Consider the following 20,354-nt stretch of genomic DNA (forward strand, 5'->3'; position numbering starts at 1 on the left):
GCAGTGGCTCACACCACGGGCACGTGGATTAAGAATGGGTCTATTAGGGAGTGGGCGTAGCTCAGTGGTTGAGCACCTGCTTCCCATGTACAAGATCCCAGGTTCAATCCCCAGTACCTCCAAAAAAAAAGGAAAAAATAGAAGAATGGGTCTATTTAGGCGCATATTTGACTCTATCACATATGACTAGACCAGACTGTACTCACCCTCCGATTGTTGCTGGATACTTGAGATGGCTGGATTTGTGCAGTGTCAACTCTACCCCCTTGGACACAAGTCTCTTGCCGCCTTTGAAGGAAGACAACCAGCTCAACAATTGCTGGCATACGGCCTATGCATCTTCCACTGACCAGGTTTTGCCCAGTTTCTCCCACAAAGTGGATGTTCCTATTTACCTGTCCTGCTGTTTTAGGAGAAGGGCCATTTACCCTGAACTTCCTGTTACCAGTGAGCACAGCTGGGAAGGGGAGGAGCTGGGGCCTGACCCAGGGTCCTTACCTTCTGAATTATCTGAAGTATCACAGCCTCACCTCTCACCAACATCTGCGCCCACCGTATGTTGGGGGGGGATACAGGAGGGGTCTGGCTGCTTGCCCTGTTGCAGGAAGCTACAGGAGCTCCTGTCGGTACCGTAATTCCACAGGCTCTTCATGCCGGGCAGCATGGTAGGCCACAGGGCAGCTACACAGGTGACAGACCTGCCCTTGACTTTCTCCCTGACTGGCCAGGCGAGATCCCAGTGTGAGGCAGAGGTCACCTTCCACCTGCCTCCTTACCACACTGTCCCCAGCAGACGTTGCAGCGTCCCTCTGCACCAGTTAGAGGCCATTCATTCCTTTACGCAATATGAAGCCCCTGCTTCAGGCTTCATCCAGTGGATAAAGAACCCTGCCCTCCTGTGGCTCTGCTTCCCACGGAGGTGAGGAGGGAACTGCTTCCTGCACAGGCAGGGGACGTCAGACAGGCTGCCCTGAGGACTGACGGGAGGGTTCCAGATAGAGGATACATGCCCTAGCCATGCCCTGGGTCTCGGACCCTGCAGCCGGCCCCTGCCTGGGCGTTAGGTTCCAGCAGGCAGCCCCTCCTGTGCCCTGGGGACTTCCTGTCCTACCACCTCACAGCTGGGGCCCCACAGGGGAAGGTGGGCAGAAAGAGCATCCACTGTTCCAATCTCATTTTATTGAAAAGGAAACATACAAAAATCATGTACAAAAAAAATTAACCAAACATGTACAGAAAATTCATTCCAGTATCTACAGCAGCGCATATACAGTATTTTACAGGCTGGGCCACCCCTCCCCGCTCCCAGACTCCTCCCTCTCCTGAGATCCCCCCCTCCCTGACTCCCCGTCCTCCCCCCAGCGCTTCGCCCTGGGGACTAAGGCTGGGGCAGCTTCCGCCAAAATATCCCACCCCCCAAATGAATGCCAGTGGTCACACGTGCTCTCTCTAAACCTATGCAATGGGATTGATGGGGCGGGGGGTGGTCTCGGGCAGAGTACACGATTCCCAGGCTGGGCCCCTCCTGGCCGCCCCCAGATGGAGGTGCGACACGCATGCCCACCACCCGCCGGCTGGCTCAGGGCCGTGACAGCCCATCAGACACGCCCCATTCTCTGGCTCCAGGAGGCTAGTGGTCACGTTTGGCTCATTTGCTCTTCACGGGCCCCCTCCCCAGGAGGAGGGGGGGAAGCACCAGGGGCCTGAGGCCAGGCCCAAAGTGAAGGAGCACTGGGGGGGGGAGACCCCCAGTGCCACCCCTGCAGCGGGAACGGGCAGCCAGCACCAGCAGCCTTTCCTGAGATGGTGGTGGGCGGCGGAGGTGGGCGGCTCAGTCCCCACCCTCTCGGTCACCGCCGCCTTCAGCCGCTGAGTCGTCTGCCTTCCCTCCCCTGGCTTCTCAGCCAGGGGCCCAGGAGTCCACGTCTCCTCAGTGCGCCCCAGGGACAGGCAGGGCTGGTAGTCCAGTATGCTACATGGTGCAGAAAGAGTCCCCCGCGCTGGCTGGGGCGTCAGGAGGCGGGAGGGTCCTGCCCCCCAAGTCCCTGACGGCCGCCGGGCGGGTGCGGGCACCTAATTGGGCTCCATCTCGGGGGCCCCGTGGCCCCTGGGTAAGGGCAGGAGGCCCACGATGATGTTGTACAGGACCCTCCAGGGCGAGGGGCGATGCCGCTGCTGCTCCTCTTGCCTCTGGGGAGAGAGAAGAGCAAGTTAGGGGGGCTTGGGTCCTGGGACGGAGTGTGGGGGTGCTCGGCCGGAGGGCACAGGGCCAGGCCCCATCCAGTCCAAGAGCTCTTCTGTGCTTACCCAAGCGTCAGGAGGGCCTCTCATGGCTATTACCAAACCTCAGCTCCCACACCCACGAGGGCCAAATTCTTCCCGCCTGAGTGCTGCTAAACCGCAAAGAGGAGGGCACAGGGGCAGCCTGGCTCAGCGCATAGGGGTGGTGGTCCCGATGGGCAAATGGCCCTGCCAAAATCACACAGGGCCGGCGGGTAGGCCGGAGCACCGCCCATCCCGACTTCCCCAAAAGACTGGCGAGCCGGGGAGAGGGGAGCCCCTAGTCTTAGGGGTTCTAGAGCAACCCCTGGAAGGAGGAGACCTGGGAACACTTCCACATCTGTGCTGAGGCTGAGCAGAAGGATGTGCTCTCAGCTCCAAAATGTTAGGAAGTGAAAGCGAAGGAAGCTAGGTACAAAAAGGAGAAACTTAAAAAAGCCTCCCCACCTGTGAAAATGAAAGGCAACTCTAGCATTCGGAGGCCTTGCTGGCCCCTGCACTGGTCAACGAATCTTATCCCCCTAAGACGCAGCGGGCAGGGGAACTCATTTTACAGATGACAACGTGCCTCCTTAACACCCTTCACCAACTCTTGCTGCCGGGAGAACATCACAAAGGGGGCCCGCCAGAGTGGCACAAGTTAAAAAGCCTGTGCTGGGGGCACTGCCTGGCACAGCCACCCTGGCAAGCTGGCGATCACCTAGTAAGGCTGATGGCTGCGGACGCAGCGGCCCAGCCACCTACCGTGGAGTGGCTCGCCTGCCCTGCACCAGGAGATGTGTGCATCTTTTGGCAGAGTAAAAACGAGACAAAACAAACTTCAAAAGGAAGAAAAGAAATGCCCTACAAAGCCACCAATGAGTTAAGTGACTAAGGACACTACATGTTGATACAATGAACATGAATGAACGAGAGCAGCCCTCACTGTGCGGGTGAGTCTCACGAGTCTAGCACTGAGGGGAAAACAGGGCTGGGAGAGCAGCCACACTCCCCGGTCTGCGGGCTGGGCAGGCACGCCATGGCCAGGCAGCGACGGCTCCAGGCCTGGCCTGTACGGCTGGAAAGAAGCACCCGGGAGACGACCGCGGGCTCCCGCGCTTCCCTCTGCCTAGGCTGCTTTTTCAAGCTTTTCCTACTGCGCCAGCACGGCGGCCGGAGCGCGGGGCTGCCCCCGGCTCCCGCCGCCACTGCGCCCTCGGCTTCCCACCCTGCCTCCTAGGAGGCGGGGCGGGCGGGGGGCGGGGCTCCCGCGGGGCGGGGCCCGGGCCTGCCCCGCCCCCGCCCCTCGCCGCCGAGGGGGCGCTGCGGGCGGGGGGCGGGGCGCTGCGGGCGGGGGGCGGGGCGGCGGGCTGCTGACTCACCGGCTATAAATAGCGCGGTCTATAGGCGCTGCGCGGCCGCGCGCCGCCCTCAGTCCCCGCGACCGCGGGCTCGGGCGCGCTGCAGTGCTCGCGCTGGCCCCGGCCTGGCCCGAGCGCGCGGTTCCGGCTCCCCGCAGCCCCCCGCCCCCCCGGCGCACCCCCTCGCCCCCGCCCCCGCCTGTCCCCGCCGCGACCCCGCCGCGCAGGGCAGCAGCTGCCGCACATCTGGCGGGGCGCGCCCGCGGCCCCCGCGCCGGCCCCGGCGGGAAGTCCCATCTGCCGTCTCCCGCGCCCCGCGCACTCACCCGCCGCGCGTACTGCGCGTTGAGGTCGTCCGCCATCCGCCGCAGCTGGGCCCCGATCTCCCGCGCCCACTGCTCCTCCTCCCCCCGGACGCCCGGGGCCGCCTGGGTGGGGCCGCCCGCCAGGGCCCCCGGGGCGCTGGGCACCGGCGACTGCAGGTGCTGCTCCGCCGGCGACGGTGAGGGCTGCGGACCTGGGGAGGCGAGGGGCGAGGTCAGCGCCCGCGAGGAGCCCGGAGCCCCGGGAGCCAGGCCTGCGTCGCCCTCGCCCACATGCCTAATTTCTCTCTGGCTCCCCGCCTCATTTCTAGCGACTCCTTTCCCCCGCGTTTGAGCCAGATTTCTCAGCTTCTCCTCCTCGGGCACTAGAAGCAAGAAGAGGTCCCCAGCAGGCCTCCCTGGTCACCTGTCTGACCAGCTGCCTGTGTCCGTCTGGAAGTCCTTCCTTTTATCCGACCCATGTAACTCTATTCCATAGCGGGGCACGCATTTTGCCTGCTCCATTTGACTTATGGAGAAGACAGGCCCAGCCTAAGAAGTGGCCCAAGGTCACGCCGGGATACAGCGACCGATCCCACCCAGAGTCACAAGCCTCAGGTCTCAGGCGCCCTCCTGTCAATCACGGGAGGCCACATCCCCGGATGTGGTTGAGCCTGGAGACCAGGCCAGTGCGCGGCGGGCCCGCGCCGGGGCCTGGGGGGCTGGAAGGTCTCCCGGATCCTCCTCCCTCTGGACTCCTCCGGCCTGCCCCGCTCCCTCCGTCCAGCCGGGCGCCGACGGGAGGGCTCCCCGCTCACAGCCGAAAGCCAGGCCTCAGTTTCCCCCTCCGTGCTGGGGACTTGGCATTGGAGCCCGCCAACCCTACCCCCCGAAACGGCCCGGGAGGTTCCTTCTCTCCCGAACCTTGCGTTCCAGGGACAGGGTGGGGCGGGCTGGGGGGCAGGGAGAAGCGGGCCACCTTCCCCGCCGCCCCGCGTGCCGAGGGGCCGCAGGGGCCCGCCGCCGGGCACCTCAGGGTTAACAGCCCATCAGGCAGGGGACCTTTAACCCTTCCCTCCCTACCAGGCGCCCCCCGGGGAATTTCCCAACACCGCCGCCCCTCCCCCTCTCCTTCCTCCACCCGGAGGGCAGCGGGGGGCTGGGCCTGGCCAAAGAGATGCAAATAAAGGCAAATGGCCCCCCGCGCCCCCTCCCCAAAGTCCGGAGGCGACAGTCCTCACCTCGGCCCACACTCTCCCTAACTGCGATCCCCGGGAGGGGAAGGGGGGGATCAAGGGGACCCAGACTGGAGGAGGGGGCTGGGAAACAGCTGTTGCCCGCGGCCCGGAAGGGGCCCTGGGCAGCAAATTCGGGGACTGCAGTCAGATTCCAGGAGGGACTTCCCGCTCGGTCTCTCCCCCTCCCCCAGCCTCCCACTCCGTCTTCCTGCTTCTTGCAACACAAAGACCACACTGGCCACACCCTCCCTGTGGCCCGGGCTTGGCTCGCCGCCCCCCCCTCCACAAACACCCCACTTGGCTCCCGCTTATCCAGGTCCTCAGTGTCACCCAGACCAGACTTTTCCTGGCTCTCCTCCACCCGGGTGTGGGGGGCGGGCACTCACCGTCGGGCCGCGGGCCTCGGGGCCGGCTGCGGGGACCCCCAGGCCAGCGGGGGTCCCCCAGGGTGGCGGTGACGGCGGGCGGGGCGGCTGGGGCGCAGAGGTAGGCGGCGGGCAGCAGGGCGGGGGCGGCGGGGGCGGCGGGCAGGCCCGGCTCGCAGAGGCCGCAGGACACGGCCGAGGGCACCAGGCGGCCGAGCGGGAAGGGGCGCGGGCCGTCGCGGGCCAGGCCCTCTACGGGCTCCGGGGAGCTGCCCTCCTGGCGTGCGCGGGCCATGGCGCTCCCGGGGGCCTGCGGGGGGCGGGGAGGGGCAGGTCAGCGAGGGCGCGGGCCCCCACCACACACACAGGGGCCACCACTCACACGCGGGATGAGGGCTGGGCACCCAGGGGTGCGCACTCACGGGGCGGGCAGGCACAAGGGAGTCGCCCCCCAACAGCCAGGCCCAGCTGGGGGGGCCCATCGCGGGTGGGGAGGGCGAGGCCACAGTCCCACATGCCCAACCGGGCAGGCTGGCCAGGGGCGCACCTGGGGGTCCCCGCCCCCTGACGGAGGCTCGGGCCCTTCCCTGCGGGAAGCCACTTGTGACAGCCCCACAGCCCAACTCCTGCGGCCTGGGCTGCACAGCACCCAGGCTGCGGGCCGGCGGGGCCTAGCAGTGAGCGCCCCCGCCGCAGGGGGCGCAGGCCCCAGGTGCAGGGCACAGCTGGCCCTGTGCGTGGGGGGTGTGAAGGGCACACAACACACACACACAGGGATTTACAGGGCCGGCGGCTGACCTCCCACCCCACCTCCCATTTGCACACAGACATTGAGATGTCCCCCCTGGCCACTGGTACCCGGTCCCCAGAAGGACACACTCACCAACCCAAACGTGGTGAGACAGACACACAGAACAACACAAGCCCATACACACCATGAACGCTGGGTGGCCCAACCTACCCCCTCCACACACCCCTCTACACACCGGTGGACTCACACACTGACCCACTGTTGACATGCCCAGGGACACACTGCAGCCAGCACTGCACGGACTGAAAGAAGCGCCCACAAAGAGGCACCGTCACAATTCTCAAACACACATGCACACCCAAGAAATAAGACACAGGCACTCCAGCACTCACACAATCAACACAAAACAGACATCCCCAGATACACATGGACCAACACACCCCCACCCGTCACCAACTCTCAGACCTCGGGACCCAAGTAAATCAGGCACACACTGACACGTGTGTCGTCAGACCCCGACGCACCTCCACACACGCGGACGCTACCCGCGCGCGCGTCCCCACAGAACAGCAGGCACCAACCCCCCTCCTCTCAGTCACCCCAAGACACCATCACCAACTGTCAGCCCCGCACACACGCAGAAGCCAAGCCCTGCTACCTCTAATCCCACCCCGACAGCACACACGCCTGAAACACTGACAGAGAACACTGGTCTCACGTGACTGACATAAACACTCCACACACGCAGCCCACATGACACACATGAGCCAGCCGAGCGCTGCCGAGCCCCTCCGACCCAACACATGCCCGCACACACGCAGTTCGCACCCGGCCGACCCGAGAGGCGGGCGGCAGCACCCGCTGCCGGCGCCGACCCCGGAGCCACTGTCCCCAGACGCGCCAGCCAAGAACAGGGGGAGGCAACAACCCCCAGCACACACACACAACTCACACAGACACCTGGCCAGCAACGCGATCTCGGCGCCCAGCAGGCACGTCACCACAAACGCCCGCCGAGACGCAAGCCCTGGAGATCCACACAACAAGACACACAGGCACACACCAGCACATCACCCCAAGAAAAGACACACACACACCAACCCAGCTCGGTCAAGCCACACACGCAAACGTACACACATGTACAAACTCACAAAAAGCCAGCGCATGCAGGCAACACAGCCAGGGACTCCCCCCCAAACAGCCCACACAGGCGAGGCGCACGCAGGTACGACCACACATCAACAGGGCACCCAGCCCACAGGGGCGGCAGACACAGGCAGAGCCCCGCACACCAGCACACGCGGGGACTCACAAGCACACGCGCACGGCCCCACAAGCCCTGCCCTGGACGGACACACAACCACTCCCTGCGGATCCCAGCACAAACTCGGAGCCAGACGCACACACACACCCGGGCGAGACACCTGCAGATCCACAACTCCGCACACGCGCGCTCCCACGGCGGTCCCAGACGCCCCCCACCTCCGCTGTCACAGCCCCCCCCAAGCCCGCCGCCGCCACGTGCGCCCGCCCCGCCCGCCTGGCAAGCGCGGGGCCAATAACCGGCTGTTGCTGGGGCGCAGCCCCCGCCCGCAGGAGCCGCAGACTCGACGGCCCGCGAGACGCCCCCCGCCACCGCCCCCCGCGGGCGCGCGCCCCGGGTGTGGCCGCCCCCCCCCCCCGGCCGGCCCCCACCCCCGCGGGACTGCGGGGACCCGGGCGGCGCGGGTCGGCTCCCTTCCCCGGGCGCACTGGCCGCCAGGGGGCGCTGCCGAGCCCGCACCCCATTGTTTGTAAACAAACCCGCGGACCGCCGAGGCACCTGCGCGCGCGAGCGGGGCCCCGGGCCGCCCCGGTGCCTCCCGCGGGGGGACCCCCGCCCGCGCGCCTCCGTCGAGGGGAGGCGGGCGGGGGGCGGCGGAGGCCCGCGATGCGGAGGCAGGGCCCCGCACTGCTCTCGGAGCGCTCCGCCACCTCCTCCGGGGAGCCCGCCGGGCCCGGCCGGTCGCCGCGCGCGAGGACTCGGGCCGCGCACACTCACCCCGGGGGCATGAACACGCCGGGGCGGGCGGCTTCCCGCGCGAGGGCGCGCCCGCCGAGCGCCGCCGCCGCCGCCGCCGCTCTAGCCGCAGTGGCCGCTGCTGCCGCCGCCGCCCGGGCCGCAGGCGTGGCCGCGTCGTGGCCGCCGCTCTCGCCGCCGCCGCCGCCGCCGGGCACCCGCTCGCATGTGGCTCGCGCCGCGTCTCGGGCCGCCGCCGGCTCCCGGCCCGCCCGGGCCGCCCCGCCCCGCCCGCCCGGCGGCCCCACGCCCCGCCCCGCCCCGCCCCGCCCCGCCCGCCGCCGCGGACAAGTCGGGGCTTGCAGGCGCGCGCCGCGCCCCCGCCGCCGCGCGGGGCTTTCCCTGCCGCGGGCGGGGCGGGGCGGGGCGAGGGGCGGCCCCCGGCTCGCCGGCTCGCGGACCCGGGCCCACGGACGCGCACGCGGGGGCGGGACGGGCGGCCGCCTGGCGCTCCGGGGCACACAGTCACATGCCGGCAGGGTCACGGGGACACGCGTCCCGGCCGCGCCAGCGCGCGCCCCGGCCGGGGGCAGCCAGGGGACAGACAGACTCACGGACACACGGCCGCAAGCACGCAGGCTGACGGTCACCGCGCACGCCGGGACACGGGGCGCAGGCTCCCAGGCCGGCCGTGCACACACACACAGACACACACACACAGTGATGGGGCCACACAGGCGCAGTGTGAGCCCCGATCAGAAAATCCAAACACGAGCCTAGGCTCCCAGGCCGGCTGTGTCACACATACACACACATACACCACAGACACACACAGGCCAGCCGTGTCACACACACACACACACCACACACACACAGTGATGCGGCCACACAGGCGCAGGGTGAGCCCAGATCAGAAAATCCAAACACGAGCCTAGGCTCCCAGGCCGGCTGTGTCACACACACACACACCACACAGACACACACAGGCCAGCCATGTCTCACACACACACACACATAGGCCGGCCATGTCACACAGACAGACACACACACACAGGCACAGGCTGGCCGTGTCACACACACACACACCACACACACATACACACAGTGATGGGGCCACACAGGCACAGGGTGGGCCCGGATCAGAAAATCCAGGAGAGGTGCTGCTGGACACACACGCACACCTGTCCCAGGGACACCTGGACAGCCTCGCCCTAAGGACACTCCCCAGGACACGCACACGGCTGACATGTGCAAGTGGTCAGCAGGCACCCCTGAGGACGTAGGCCGAGTCGGACACCGACCCTGACCCCAGTGCCCGGTCACAAAGCCACACGTGTGACAGGTGCCCGCTACCCGGCCCGCGGCGGCTGCCCCGCCCCCAGCAGGCACGCCACGCTGGTCGCCAGTCCGACAGGGGAGGAGGAAGTCCGGGGCACTTGGCAGGGACATGCCTGGGCAGCCGCAGCGCTGCATTGCACCCTGCCTGGTGGTTTTGTTTCCTTTCTCTCCATCACCCCTTCCCTGCCCCTCCCCTGGGGACCCGAGGCCTCCGGCTCCCCTGCACAGTCCATCTCCTCAGGGTCTGCCCCCTAACCAAACCTGGCCCTACAGGGCAAGTCACCCCGTGTGCCCAGCCCCAGGCTGGCTGAGAAGGATCAGGGCCTGAGCGAAGGCCCGTCTGTCTAGTTACTAGAACTCAGCTCCCTCCGGGGCCAGATCCTCAGAGCTACCCGGGGAAGCAGGAAGTCCAGATTGCACGTGAATTCTCCCTGTTTTTAAACGTGAGCCCCAGCTTCCCTCTCCTCTGTCCCTCCTTCCTTCCTTTCTTCCTCCAGTCCTCCCTCCCTCTCTCTCCCCCTCTCCCCTCCTCCCTTCCTTCCTTCCAATGTTTTTCAAACTGTGGGTCCTGAGCAAATCATGGTTTGGGAAATCACTTTGGTGGATCTTATTGTTTTTCTTTTAAATGTATTGAGATTCAAGTGTAACCCACCACAATCGAAGAACAGAACATTTCCATCACCCCCAAAACTTCTTTGTGCCCCTTTGTTGTCAGTCCCTTCTGCCTGCAACCGGAGTGGTGCTCCACCAGAGTGTTTACCAAAAAAAAGAGACCGATTTTTTTAAATCATGAAGTCAAGGCTACGAAGAGGTTGTTTTATGAAAATTTGGTTTATATCGTGTGTGCATACTAGGTCACAAAGAAAGTGTACTTCTGACCATGAATGACATTCAGAGATGTTTGCCAAATGCTGCTTTAGACATTTATTAAATGAGATCATACATGGGCATCATTTAGTGCAGTGCCTGACACACAGTAGGCACCTAATAAATGTTAGTGCTGATCAGTTACTGCCAGGGTTTGTTCTGGGTCTGGCCAGTGGGGGGGGGGGACAGGTTCCAGCCCTGGGCTAGGTCATGGGCCAGCCTTCACCCCCCACTCACCAATGCAGTGTGGGACACCAGGAGGCCAGATGTGCTTTTTTTTTTTTTTTTGGAGGTACTGGGGATTGAACCCAGGACCTTGTACATGGGAAGCAGGCACTCAACCACTTGCGCTACCTCCGCTCCCCTGGAATAGTCTTCTGAGGAGAAAATGAGCATGAAGGTTGGTGAGAACTCAGCTTGGCGGGTGGGGGTGGGAGAGAGAAGGAGAAGACTGAGGGTTTATCAGGCCATAGGCATCATCTCCAGTTGAGATCCTTCCTCCCCACCATCTAGTCTAGACCCCATTCCAAACTCCTGCTTCCAGGGGTCTCAAATTCGAGAGTCATCATTACATAAACGAATGAAATGAGCCCAGTGTAATACCATAGGGAATGGTGGGGAGTGTGGCTAATTGGAGATCATGGGCTCCTTTTAGAGCAGGGGTTCTTAACCAGGTGTCTGTGAGCTTGAAATGAAATTCAAAAAACATTATTCTTGTGGGGATGTGTTAATGCAGGTGAGATATATTTATTAAATAATACACAGTAGTGTGGACTTAGTAAAGGGTCTGTGGTTTTCACCAGACTGGCAAAGGGGTCCATGGAACAAAAAAGGTTAAGAACCCCTGTTCTAGAGGTATATAAATTAAAAATTTAAAACTGTGTGGGTAAAGAAAAAAAAAAGTTCGTGGCTGGGCCGAGGGCGGCTTTTTCAAGACTCCCCCACCCCTCCTAGGGGCACAGGTTACATCCTCACTCCCACTCCCAGTTTGGCAGGTCTTCTGAGCGACCAGGGGATTCCCTCCTGCAAGCTCTTGGTCGAGCATTCTGGACATCCCCCAATCCTGCCTCTGGCCCCTGCTGCCCAGTTTGTAGGGGTCACAGGCACCTATGATGGAGAGTGAGAGACAGGGATAAACAAGACAGGGAGGCTCAGATCAGGGGAATGGAGGGGCCAAAAGAGACGGAAAGAGAGACAGATTAGGGATAGGGAGGTTGGGGAAGGCTCAAGGCTTGTCTTGGACCAGGTTTCTCAACTGCAGTGTTTTGGGCTGGTGACACTTTGGGCTGGATGATTATTTGTCCCACACATTGTAGGATGCTGCTTAGCATCCCCGAGCCCTACCCATTAGATGCCAGGAGCAGTCCTCTCTCCTTGTGACAGCCAAAAATGTCCCCAGACATCCCCTGGGAGTATGTGTGGCAAAATCACCCTCTGAGAGAGCCTACTGGTGTGTGACCTTGGGCAAGGGGCTACACCTCCCTGTGCCTCAGTGTCCTCATCTGGGAGTTGGGGGCAGCGACAGTGTGTACCTTATAGGATTGTGCAGAGTAAGACCAATAAAAATAAAGCAGGGGTGAATATGGGTGCTTAATATGCGTTACCCATCATCACTACTACCGGCGTGGGGGTCCTTTGGCTTGTGGAAAATCCAAACACACACCTCAAGCTAAGAGCCTCAAGGTGGGGCAGGGGTCTCAAATCGGCCGCCCTGGGGCCCGGTTAGGGGTGGGTTTTGCACAGCAGAGTGAGAAAGCGCTCAGGCTCGAGCCAGGCCCCCTGGGTTCCAGTGATGACCTTGAGTAAGCAACTTCCCACCTCTCGGCCTCGGTTTTCTTGTCTGTGAAAAGGCGAGCGCGCACCTCCCGGGGCTGAGATGAAGACCAACAGCTGCACGTAGTAGGCCGCACGCGGGGTGTCGGTTAGAGAACGCAGAGGTGCGGTGGAGCTCTCTGCAGACCGGCCGCCTGCCCCCGTCCTCCCCGGCGGTCCTGGGAAGGGCGATCTCGCAGCCCTGGGAGAGGAAGTTGGGCAGGACTTAACTTTTTCCTGCAGGGCCTGCGTCCCGCCTGCCGCGGCGGGGAGGGGGCGCGGGCTCTCCAGGCCCGGGGCGGGCCGGCCTGCGGCGGGGGCCGGCGGGCGCGGGGTCCGGGCGGGCGGCGGGGCGGCGGGGCGGCGGGCGGGGGCGGCGCTGTTGCTGGGCTCTGCGCGGCCTGCCTGCGCCCGCGCGCCCCCGCCGCCGCGGCCAGCCAGTGAGCGGTACCCGCCGCCGTTGCCAGGGGAAACTCGCCGCCCCGTTACCCAGCAACAAGCCTGGCCCAACCAGGCGCGAGGACCCCCGGGCCCCGCCCGCCGCTGCCCACCGCGTGCCCAATGCCAGGCGGGCAGAGCCGGCCCGGCTCCCGGAGACGCCGCGCGCGCCCATTGGCCGCCGCCCGCCCGCCCGCCCGGGTCCGGGGCAGCCCTCGGCGCGGGGGGCGGGGAGCCGGCCCCGGGGACCCGCGGGGCGCGCCGCCTGCGAGCCCGCGGCCGGGGGCGGCGAGGCCCGGGCCTGGGCACGGCGCGCCGAGGCGCCGGCCGCCCCCCCTGCGGCCGAGGCTGGGGTCTTGGGAGGAGGGGCCGGGACGGGGGGCTGGGCCTCCTCTCGGGGAGGCGCCCCGGAGCCTCGGCCCTGGGGAAGCGGAGGCCCTTGCCCGAAGGAGACTTCGGGCCCCGTGGGGAAGGGGCTGCTTGTCCCGTCCCCCTGGACGGGATTCAGGCTTGGCGGCTCTTGAGCAGGGGGCCGAGGAGCCCCTAGAAGAGGAGCTGGCGCTGGTCCTGGTCCCATAAAAGTAGAGGTGGGACCCCTCCAACGTCCCCCCCCCCCCAAAAGGACCCAGGCGTCCCTGGCCCTTTGCAAACCAGGTTCCTTCCGAGCCCCCTCCTCCCAGGGGATGCTGGCGTCGCGGCCTCGAGAAACGGCTGAAGACTAGCCCCCCTCCCCCGCCCCCCGAGATGCCCCAGAGCCGCCAGGCGTCCTCTCACCACATCCATCCGGGGAGACCCCCCTCCTGCCCCCAATACTCATCGGACACTCAAGCACCCAGCTCCTCCAGGCGTCCCCCTGCTCAGCCCTCCCCTCTGAGCCCTTTCCCCCAGGGTGGAACTTGTTGGTCTCCAGGGACCTGGCATGCCCCTCTCCCCACGTCCCCGGCCTCGAAATGCCAAGGAAACCCCCAAGTCCAAGCTCCCAGCCTCTCAGACCCCCCCTCCCACCGCCTGGACAGGTGACCCAGGCTCTCACAGAGGTGCTGGGGGCCCCTGCCCGGTCCTGGGACCCTGAGATGCCCAGGACCCCAGGTCTGGAAGAGCCAGTCTCCCAGGGGCCTTTAGTTGGCCACCAGGGACCAAAGGCCCAGAACCGGGAACCTCAAGGGACCCTGGTCGAGCCCCCAGGCCCCTCCCGAGAGGCCCAGCTTCCTGGGTCCCCACCCCACTGGGACTCATGGCAGCAGAGCCCCGCGCCAGAACCTGGCGAGCCCAGGTGCGTCCAAGGCTGGTACCTGGCCTGGGGGGGGGGGGCGGAGTCGAGGATTACTCAGCCTCCAGAATGAGGCAATGAGATCATCCTGGGGGGGGGGGTGACTAATGGCCGCGCCGCGGTGGGGGCAGGGAAGTTTACCCGGTAACAGTGGCTGCTGCATGGCCACGCCCCCGGTAAGGAGCCCCAGAGGGGGAGGCCAAACACACACACACACAAGCCCCCCCAGCATCCCCCCTCCCAGTGTCCCACATAGCTCACATCTTTCTGGGCCAAGGGCAGGCATGGGGGCGCTGGTGGTGGTTGTGTTTTTGTGTGACTGTCTGTTTGTAGGCTAAGGAGGTCTCTGGAGGTCTGTGTGCTGTGGGTCAGGGCGGTGGCCAAGTAGAGTGGTGGTTGTGTCAGCACGTGATGTGCACGACTGTGTCCTGTTGTGTGTGAGTTGATTTGTGTGTCGGTGTGAGTGTGTGTCAGCATGCTATATTTGTCACTGTGCTGCTACATGTGTTGTGACATTATGTGTCAGTGTGCTACTGTGCCAGTGTGTTTTGTGTCTGGGGTGCCCTGAGTGTGGTGGTATACCAGTGTGTTGTTCGCGTCAGCGTGGTGTGTGGTTGAGCAATGCTGTGTGCTACTGGGAACATGAGTGAATGCTTTGGTGTGTTGGTGTGATTGTGTGTCCCAGCACAATGATGTGTCAGTGTGGTTGCTCATGCCACATGACTGTGTCTGTGCAATGCCATGTGTCGGTGTGATTGTATCAGTGGTATGGTGTGTGTCAGTGGGATTGAGTGTGGATGTTGTGATTGTGTGTGCGCACACAATGTTGTGTGTCCATGGGATTGTGTATATCAGTGGAGTTGTTATGTTGTGTGTGGTAGGGCTGTGTATATGCCACCATGATAGGTGGTTGTCAATGTGCTTTGCTGTGTGTTAGGGGGAAGAAGTATGTGTGTCACCATAATTGTGTGTATAATGGGATTGTGTGTGTGACACTGATTGTATCTGCAATGCCGTGCATCTGTGGGATTGTGTGGGTTTGAGAATATGTAATCTGTGCAATGCTGGGTGTCATTATGACAGTGTGTCACTGTGAGTGATTGTGTATCAGGGCAACGTTGTGTGTTCATGAGACTGAGTGGGTCACTGAGAGTATGTGTGTCGCTGTAGCTGTGTGATCGCGTGTGGCATTGTGGTTGTGTGTGTGTCTGGGCATGGCTTGAGTGCCTGGGAGGCGCGTGTGTGTCACTGGGATTGTGTGTGTGCTTGGGAAGTGTGTGTGTCCAGGGGATAATGGGGCTGGCTGATGTTGTGTGTCCGTGAGCCTGTGTGTCTCCAGGAGATGTGTCGGCAACTCCGCCTGGGTGTGGGGGCGGTGCAGGACGTCGCCGGGACAGCGCGCGTGTCCCCGGGATTGTGTGTCGGCGCTTGCGGGGTGCCGGGGCGGCGCGTCTCCGGGCCTCCTGCCCGAGAACAGCGGCGCCGCCGCCTGATTGGCTGCGGCCGCGCCAGTGAGCGGCTCGCGCTGCTGCGGGAACTCGGTAACTTGGTAACTCGGCCCGCGCCGCCGCGGCGAGGGGGGAGCGGCGCCGCGCCCGGCCCGCAGGGCGCCCCCGCCGCCCCCGCCGCCCCCGCCCGGCCCGCAGGGCGCCCCCGCCGCCCCCGCCGCCCCGCCCGCGCCCGCCCGCGCCCCGCCGCCGGCCCGGCCGCTCCCGGCCGCTCCCGGCCCTGCCTTCCTCGGGTTCTACCTTTGTCTCCGGCGCCCACGTCCCCTCGGGCGCTCCTCGTCGCCGGCTGCCTCCGGCTGCCTCTTGCTCTGGCTGTCCTGGGCTGCCGTTCCCTGCCTCAGTCTCCCCATCTTGGTTTCTCTCCCTTTCGTCTCACCTCCCCTGCCTCTCCCCCTGCCTTCGCCCAGCCTCTCCAGCACCCTGAGAACCCTGCTCAGAATTCACTTCTCATCTGTGGACACGGCCAGGGGACCATGTGCTACTTCGGGCCCCCCCCCCCCCCCGCCTCCCCGCTGGCACAGGCTTTTGGCCGCAGGCCAGACGCAGGGCAGACGTCAGGAAGGACTTCCCGCCCTAGTTGCGCTTCGGAGCTTTATCGCCCGGACCAGGCGGAGGCCGGGCGGCCCCGCGGCTTCCGGAGGCGCCCGAGCGGGATGAGCTCACTCCAAGTTGGCTTGGATTTCATCAGCTTCCTCCGCTGGAGGTGCCCCCGCCGCTCGCCCCGCGCGGGCGGATCCGCTGGGCGCCTGCTGCCCCCGAGCGGCGAGCGGCGGGAGTGCGGGCGCCGCGCGGAAAGCCCGCTTCGCGCGGGGCGCCGCGGCCAGCTGCAGCCCCTGGGCCGTTCCAACCTCGCGACAACCCCGAGAGAGACAGGCTATTTGTAAATCCCATTTTACAAGCTGGGAACTGAGGTTCCTAGAACCGAAGGGGCCGCCTAAAGCCACGCAGCTGGGGAATGAAGCCTCTTGGGGCTTCCGTGCAGGGAGAAGGGGGAATGCTTGTAACCAAGATGTGCTAGGGTAATTTTTAAAAAAGAAGCTTTATTGAGAGATAACTCATATACCACACAATTCACCTATTTAAACTGCACCGTTCGGGAAGCGGAATTGGCTCAACTAATAGAGCGTCTGCCTACCACACGGAAGGTCCAGGGTTCAAATTCAGGGCCTCCTGACCTGCGTGGAGCTGGCTCATGCACAGTACTGATGCGTGCAAGGAGTGCCGTGCCGCGCAGGGGGTGTCTCCTGTGTAGGGGAGCCCCACGTGCAAGCAGTGTGCCCCGTAAGGAGAGCCACCCCATGTGAAAAAAGTGCAGCCTGTCCAGGAGTGGCACCGCACACAGGGAGAGCTGATGCAGCAAGATGATGCAACATAAAGAGAAACAGATTCCTGGTGCCACTGACAAGAATACAAGCGGACACAGAGGAACACACAGCAAATGGACACAGAGAGCAGATAACTTGGGGGGCGGGGGGAAGAGAAATAATTTTTTTAAAAATCTTAAAAAAAAAAGTGCATCGTTCAATGATTTTTAGTATATTCCCATATATATACAATCATTGCCACAGTCAAGTTTAGAATATTTTCATCACCTCAAAAAGAACCCCTACAGCCTTTAGCCATCACCCCTATCCCCCATCCCCCCTGCAGTCTCTGGCCACCCGTGACCTGCTCCCTGTCTCTACAGATTTCCCTGTTCTGGACGTTTCATAGAAACGGAATTGTCAAGTACATGGTCTTTTGTGCTTGGCTCTTTCACGTAGCTCCATGTTTTCAAGGTTCTGCCACATCGTAGCATGAATCAGCACCTCGTTCCCTGACGCCCCATTGTCTGGAGGGACCACAGCTTTTGTTCATCCAGCCACCTCTTGACGGACTCTTGGGTTGTTTCCACCTTGTACTATTAGCTGGTGTGTTATTGACTTACCAGGCACTGTTCCAGGCCCTGGAGACACAGCAGAGAACAAAACAAACACCCCTGTCCTCGCAGGGTTGGTGCTTGGGTGGCAGGAGACAGGGAAGACCATCTAGAAGTAGCCATACAAAGAATGTCTCCAAGAAGAAACAGGAAGCAGGGAAGGGGGGATCGAGGTGTCGAGGGCGGCTGGGGAAGGTCTCCCCGAGACAGTGACATTCGAGTCAAGACCCACAGGAGACGAGGGAGCAAAGGGTGCTCCCAGCAGAGGCAAGAGCAGGTGCAAAAGCTGTGAGGCTGCAGCAGACCTGTCCAGAAGGGCCAAGAGCTCCGGTGAGGCTGGAGGGGCGGCGTGAGCGAGGGGAGGGGGTGGGAGGGGAGGGCAGAGAGAGGGAGAGGTCACGTGGGGCCTTGAGGGCTGTGAGGAAAGCTTTAGCTTTTATTCCTTTGGAGTGAGGCGGGAGCCATGGAGGGTTCAGGAGCTGTCTTATTTCTAACAGGCGCTCTCTGGCGGCCTCTGGTGGCCGGGTGGGGAGCAGGCAGTGGGGCTGTGAGGGCAGGGGCAGAGAGCGCGGCGTGGCGGCCAATGGCATTAGCCCAGGCTGGAGGTGGTGGCGACTGCACGGGGGTTCCGGGGGGATTTATTTGGAAGGTGGAGGCCATGGGCTTAGAGGAGGCATTGGGTATGGATGGGAGGGAAAAAGAGTTGAAGAGGCTGCAAGTTTTGGCCCCGGCTGCTGCGAGGATAGAAGGTACAGCTCTCCTTTTCTGTGACCCTACTATGTGCTGGCTGTACATGCTGGATCTCTTTCAGTCCTTTCGGCTGTCCCAGGAGGCAGGAGGTGGAGGTTTGGGCTTGGGCGAGTCGGGTTCTGGGGGAAAGCAGAGTCAACCTGACTTGTTCAGCATCTACCTGTGAATTAGAGGGTGCTATGGCTCCCATGGCGTCCCCCAAAAAGAAATGTCCAAGCCCTGACCCCCAGTCCCGGGAATGGGTTCCTATTTGGAAGCAGGATCTTTGAGGATGTAATTAGTTAAGATGAGTCCAAACCGGATTCTAGGAGGCCTCACTCTAACATGATCAGAAAAGGTAATTTGGACACAGGCAGAGGGGAGCGGAGGCGGCCATGGGCCGGAGACGGAGCTCGGCCCCAGCCGCAGCACCTGCCGCTTGCCTGCACGTCTCCACCAGGACCCCACAGGCTTCCTGGCCCTGCCCACACCTTGAGTTTGGCTGTCTGACCTCCAGAAGTGTAGGGCTGTCCATTTCTGTTGTTTTAAACCACCCAGCCTGTGGCACTTTGTTACGGCCGCCCTAGTAAACTAAGACAGAGGGCTAATGGCAAAACAGCAGGCACACGGAGTGTTCACACTGTTTGCAGCTCTTTCTTCTACCTGCTTTATTCAACATGCTTCATCAGCCCCATCTTACAGATGAGGAAACTAAGGCACAGAAAGGTTAAGTATCTTGCCTGGGCATAGGACTATTAATAACTACAATAATTTATTTTTTTTAGATTTATTTATTTTTATTTCTCTCCCCTTCCTCCCCGCCCCCACCCCGGTTGTCTGTTCTCTGTGTCCATTTACTGTGTCTTCTTCTTTGTCTGCTTCTGTTGTTGTCAGCGGCCTGGGAATCTGTTTCCTTTTGTTGCATCATCTTGCTGTGTCAGCTATCTGTGTGGGAGGCGCCACCCCTGGGCAGGCTGCACTTTCTTTTCATGCTGGGCGGCTCTCCTTATGGGTGCACTCCTTGCACGTGGGGCTTCCCTATGCGGGGACACCCCTGCGTGGCAGAGCACTCCTTGCGCGCATCAGCACTGCACGTGGGCCAGCTCCACACGGGTCAAGGAGGCCCGGGGTTTGAACCGTTGACCTCCCATGTGATAGACGGACGCCCTAACCACTGGGCCAAGTCCGCTGCCTATAATAATTTATGATAGAGGCAGTCTAATTGGCCCTGGGGGTCAGAGAGACCTCTCTGGGTTCAAACCCTGGCTCGAAGTATGATGTTGGGCAGCTCACTTAATACCCCTGGGCATTGTAAAATGGAGATTAAAAGTGTATGGTCAGCATGGGGCTATTGGGATGAGTTGATGAGATAATGCATATTAATAGAAAAGAGCCCTAGTAAAACATTCTTTAAAGGCTGGGATACAGCCATAAACAAGACCTTAAAATGACCATGATAAAATAATAAAACCATTCATTCATTCACCCCAGGGAGCTCTGTAAGCTGAGAGTCTTGTACCTACCACCTCCTCCAGGCAGGACCTGTGGATTGCCTCCATGCCTGCCCCACAGTACAGAAGCTCACCTCTGTGTCCACCCCTCCCTGCCCCCAGCACTGCTTCTGTCAGAGACTTTTGCCCCCTTTGCCTCCCACCTACTGGTCTAGCTGGGCCCACCTCAGTCTCCCACCCAAGGTACCGCTTCTGTCCACTTCACAAGTGCCCCCTGGTCAAGCTGGGGTCCTCAGAGCCTTGGCATCTCGAGTTTCCTCACCTGGGACACTCTCCCACTCCTACATGCTCACCTGGCTTGTCCCCGCCGTTTACTCTGGTCTCTGCTGAAATGTCACCTCCTCAGAGAGGCCTCCCGCACCATCGCTGTCCCCTGACCCTGCTCTCTTTGTTCCTCAGTGCTCACAGTAAGTCTTCATTTGTTTAACTGTTACTGGCCTGTTTCCTCGGGGGGGGAAAAAGTGATCTTCCTGGTGGCAGAGACTTGCCTTGAGCACAGTTGTGCTTTCTAACCCCCATTTTACAGACCGGAAAACTAGATGACGGCCTGGCACAAAGTACTGTTTTTGATCAAGAGTTGTTTGTTGAATGAATGTATGTCTGGCATCAGCTTGTCCCTCTGGTGGCGGGTGGGAAACACCTGCCGCTGGCCTGGCTATCCAATTTCCTGCCAGACTGTTCCTTAGGT

General features: G+C 62.5%; 1 protein-coding gene across 1 annotated transcript; it reads right to left on the reverse strand.

Moving 5' to 3' along the window:
* Window positions 1–1,159: 1,159 nt before the first annotated feature.
* Window positions 1,160–8,378, reverse strand: BBC3 (BCL2 binding component 3). Its single transcript, XM_058280482.2, has 4 exons — window positions 8,318–8,378; window positions 5,547–5,835; window positions 3,947–4,137; window positions 1,160–2,190 (listed from the first exon to the last, which is right to left on the reverse strand). The coding sequence occupies exons 2-4, from the start codon at window positions 5,818–5,820 to the stop codon at window positions 2,074–2,076; spliced, it is 582 nt and encodes a 193-aa protein (XP_058136465.1). The 5' UTR covers window positions 5,821–5,835; window positions 8,318–8,378; the 3' UTR covers window positions 1,160–2,073.
* Window positions 8,379–20,354: the final 11,976 nt, after the last annotated feature.

Source organism: Dasypus novemcinctus, chromosome 18 (assembly GCF_030445035.2).
Source record: "Dasypus novemcinctus isolate mDasNov1 chromosome 18, mDasNov1.1.hap2, whole genome shotgun sequence".
Taxonomy (NCBI): domain Eukaryota; kingdom Metazoa; phylum Chordata; class Mammalia; order Cingulata; family Dasypodidae; genus Dasypus; species Dasypus novemcinctus.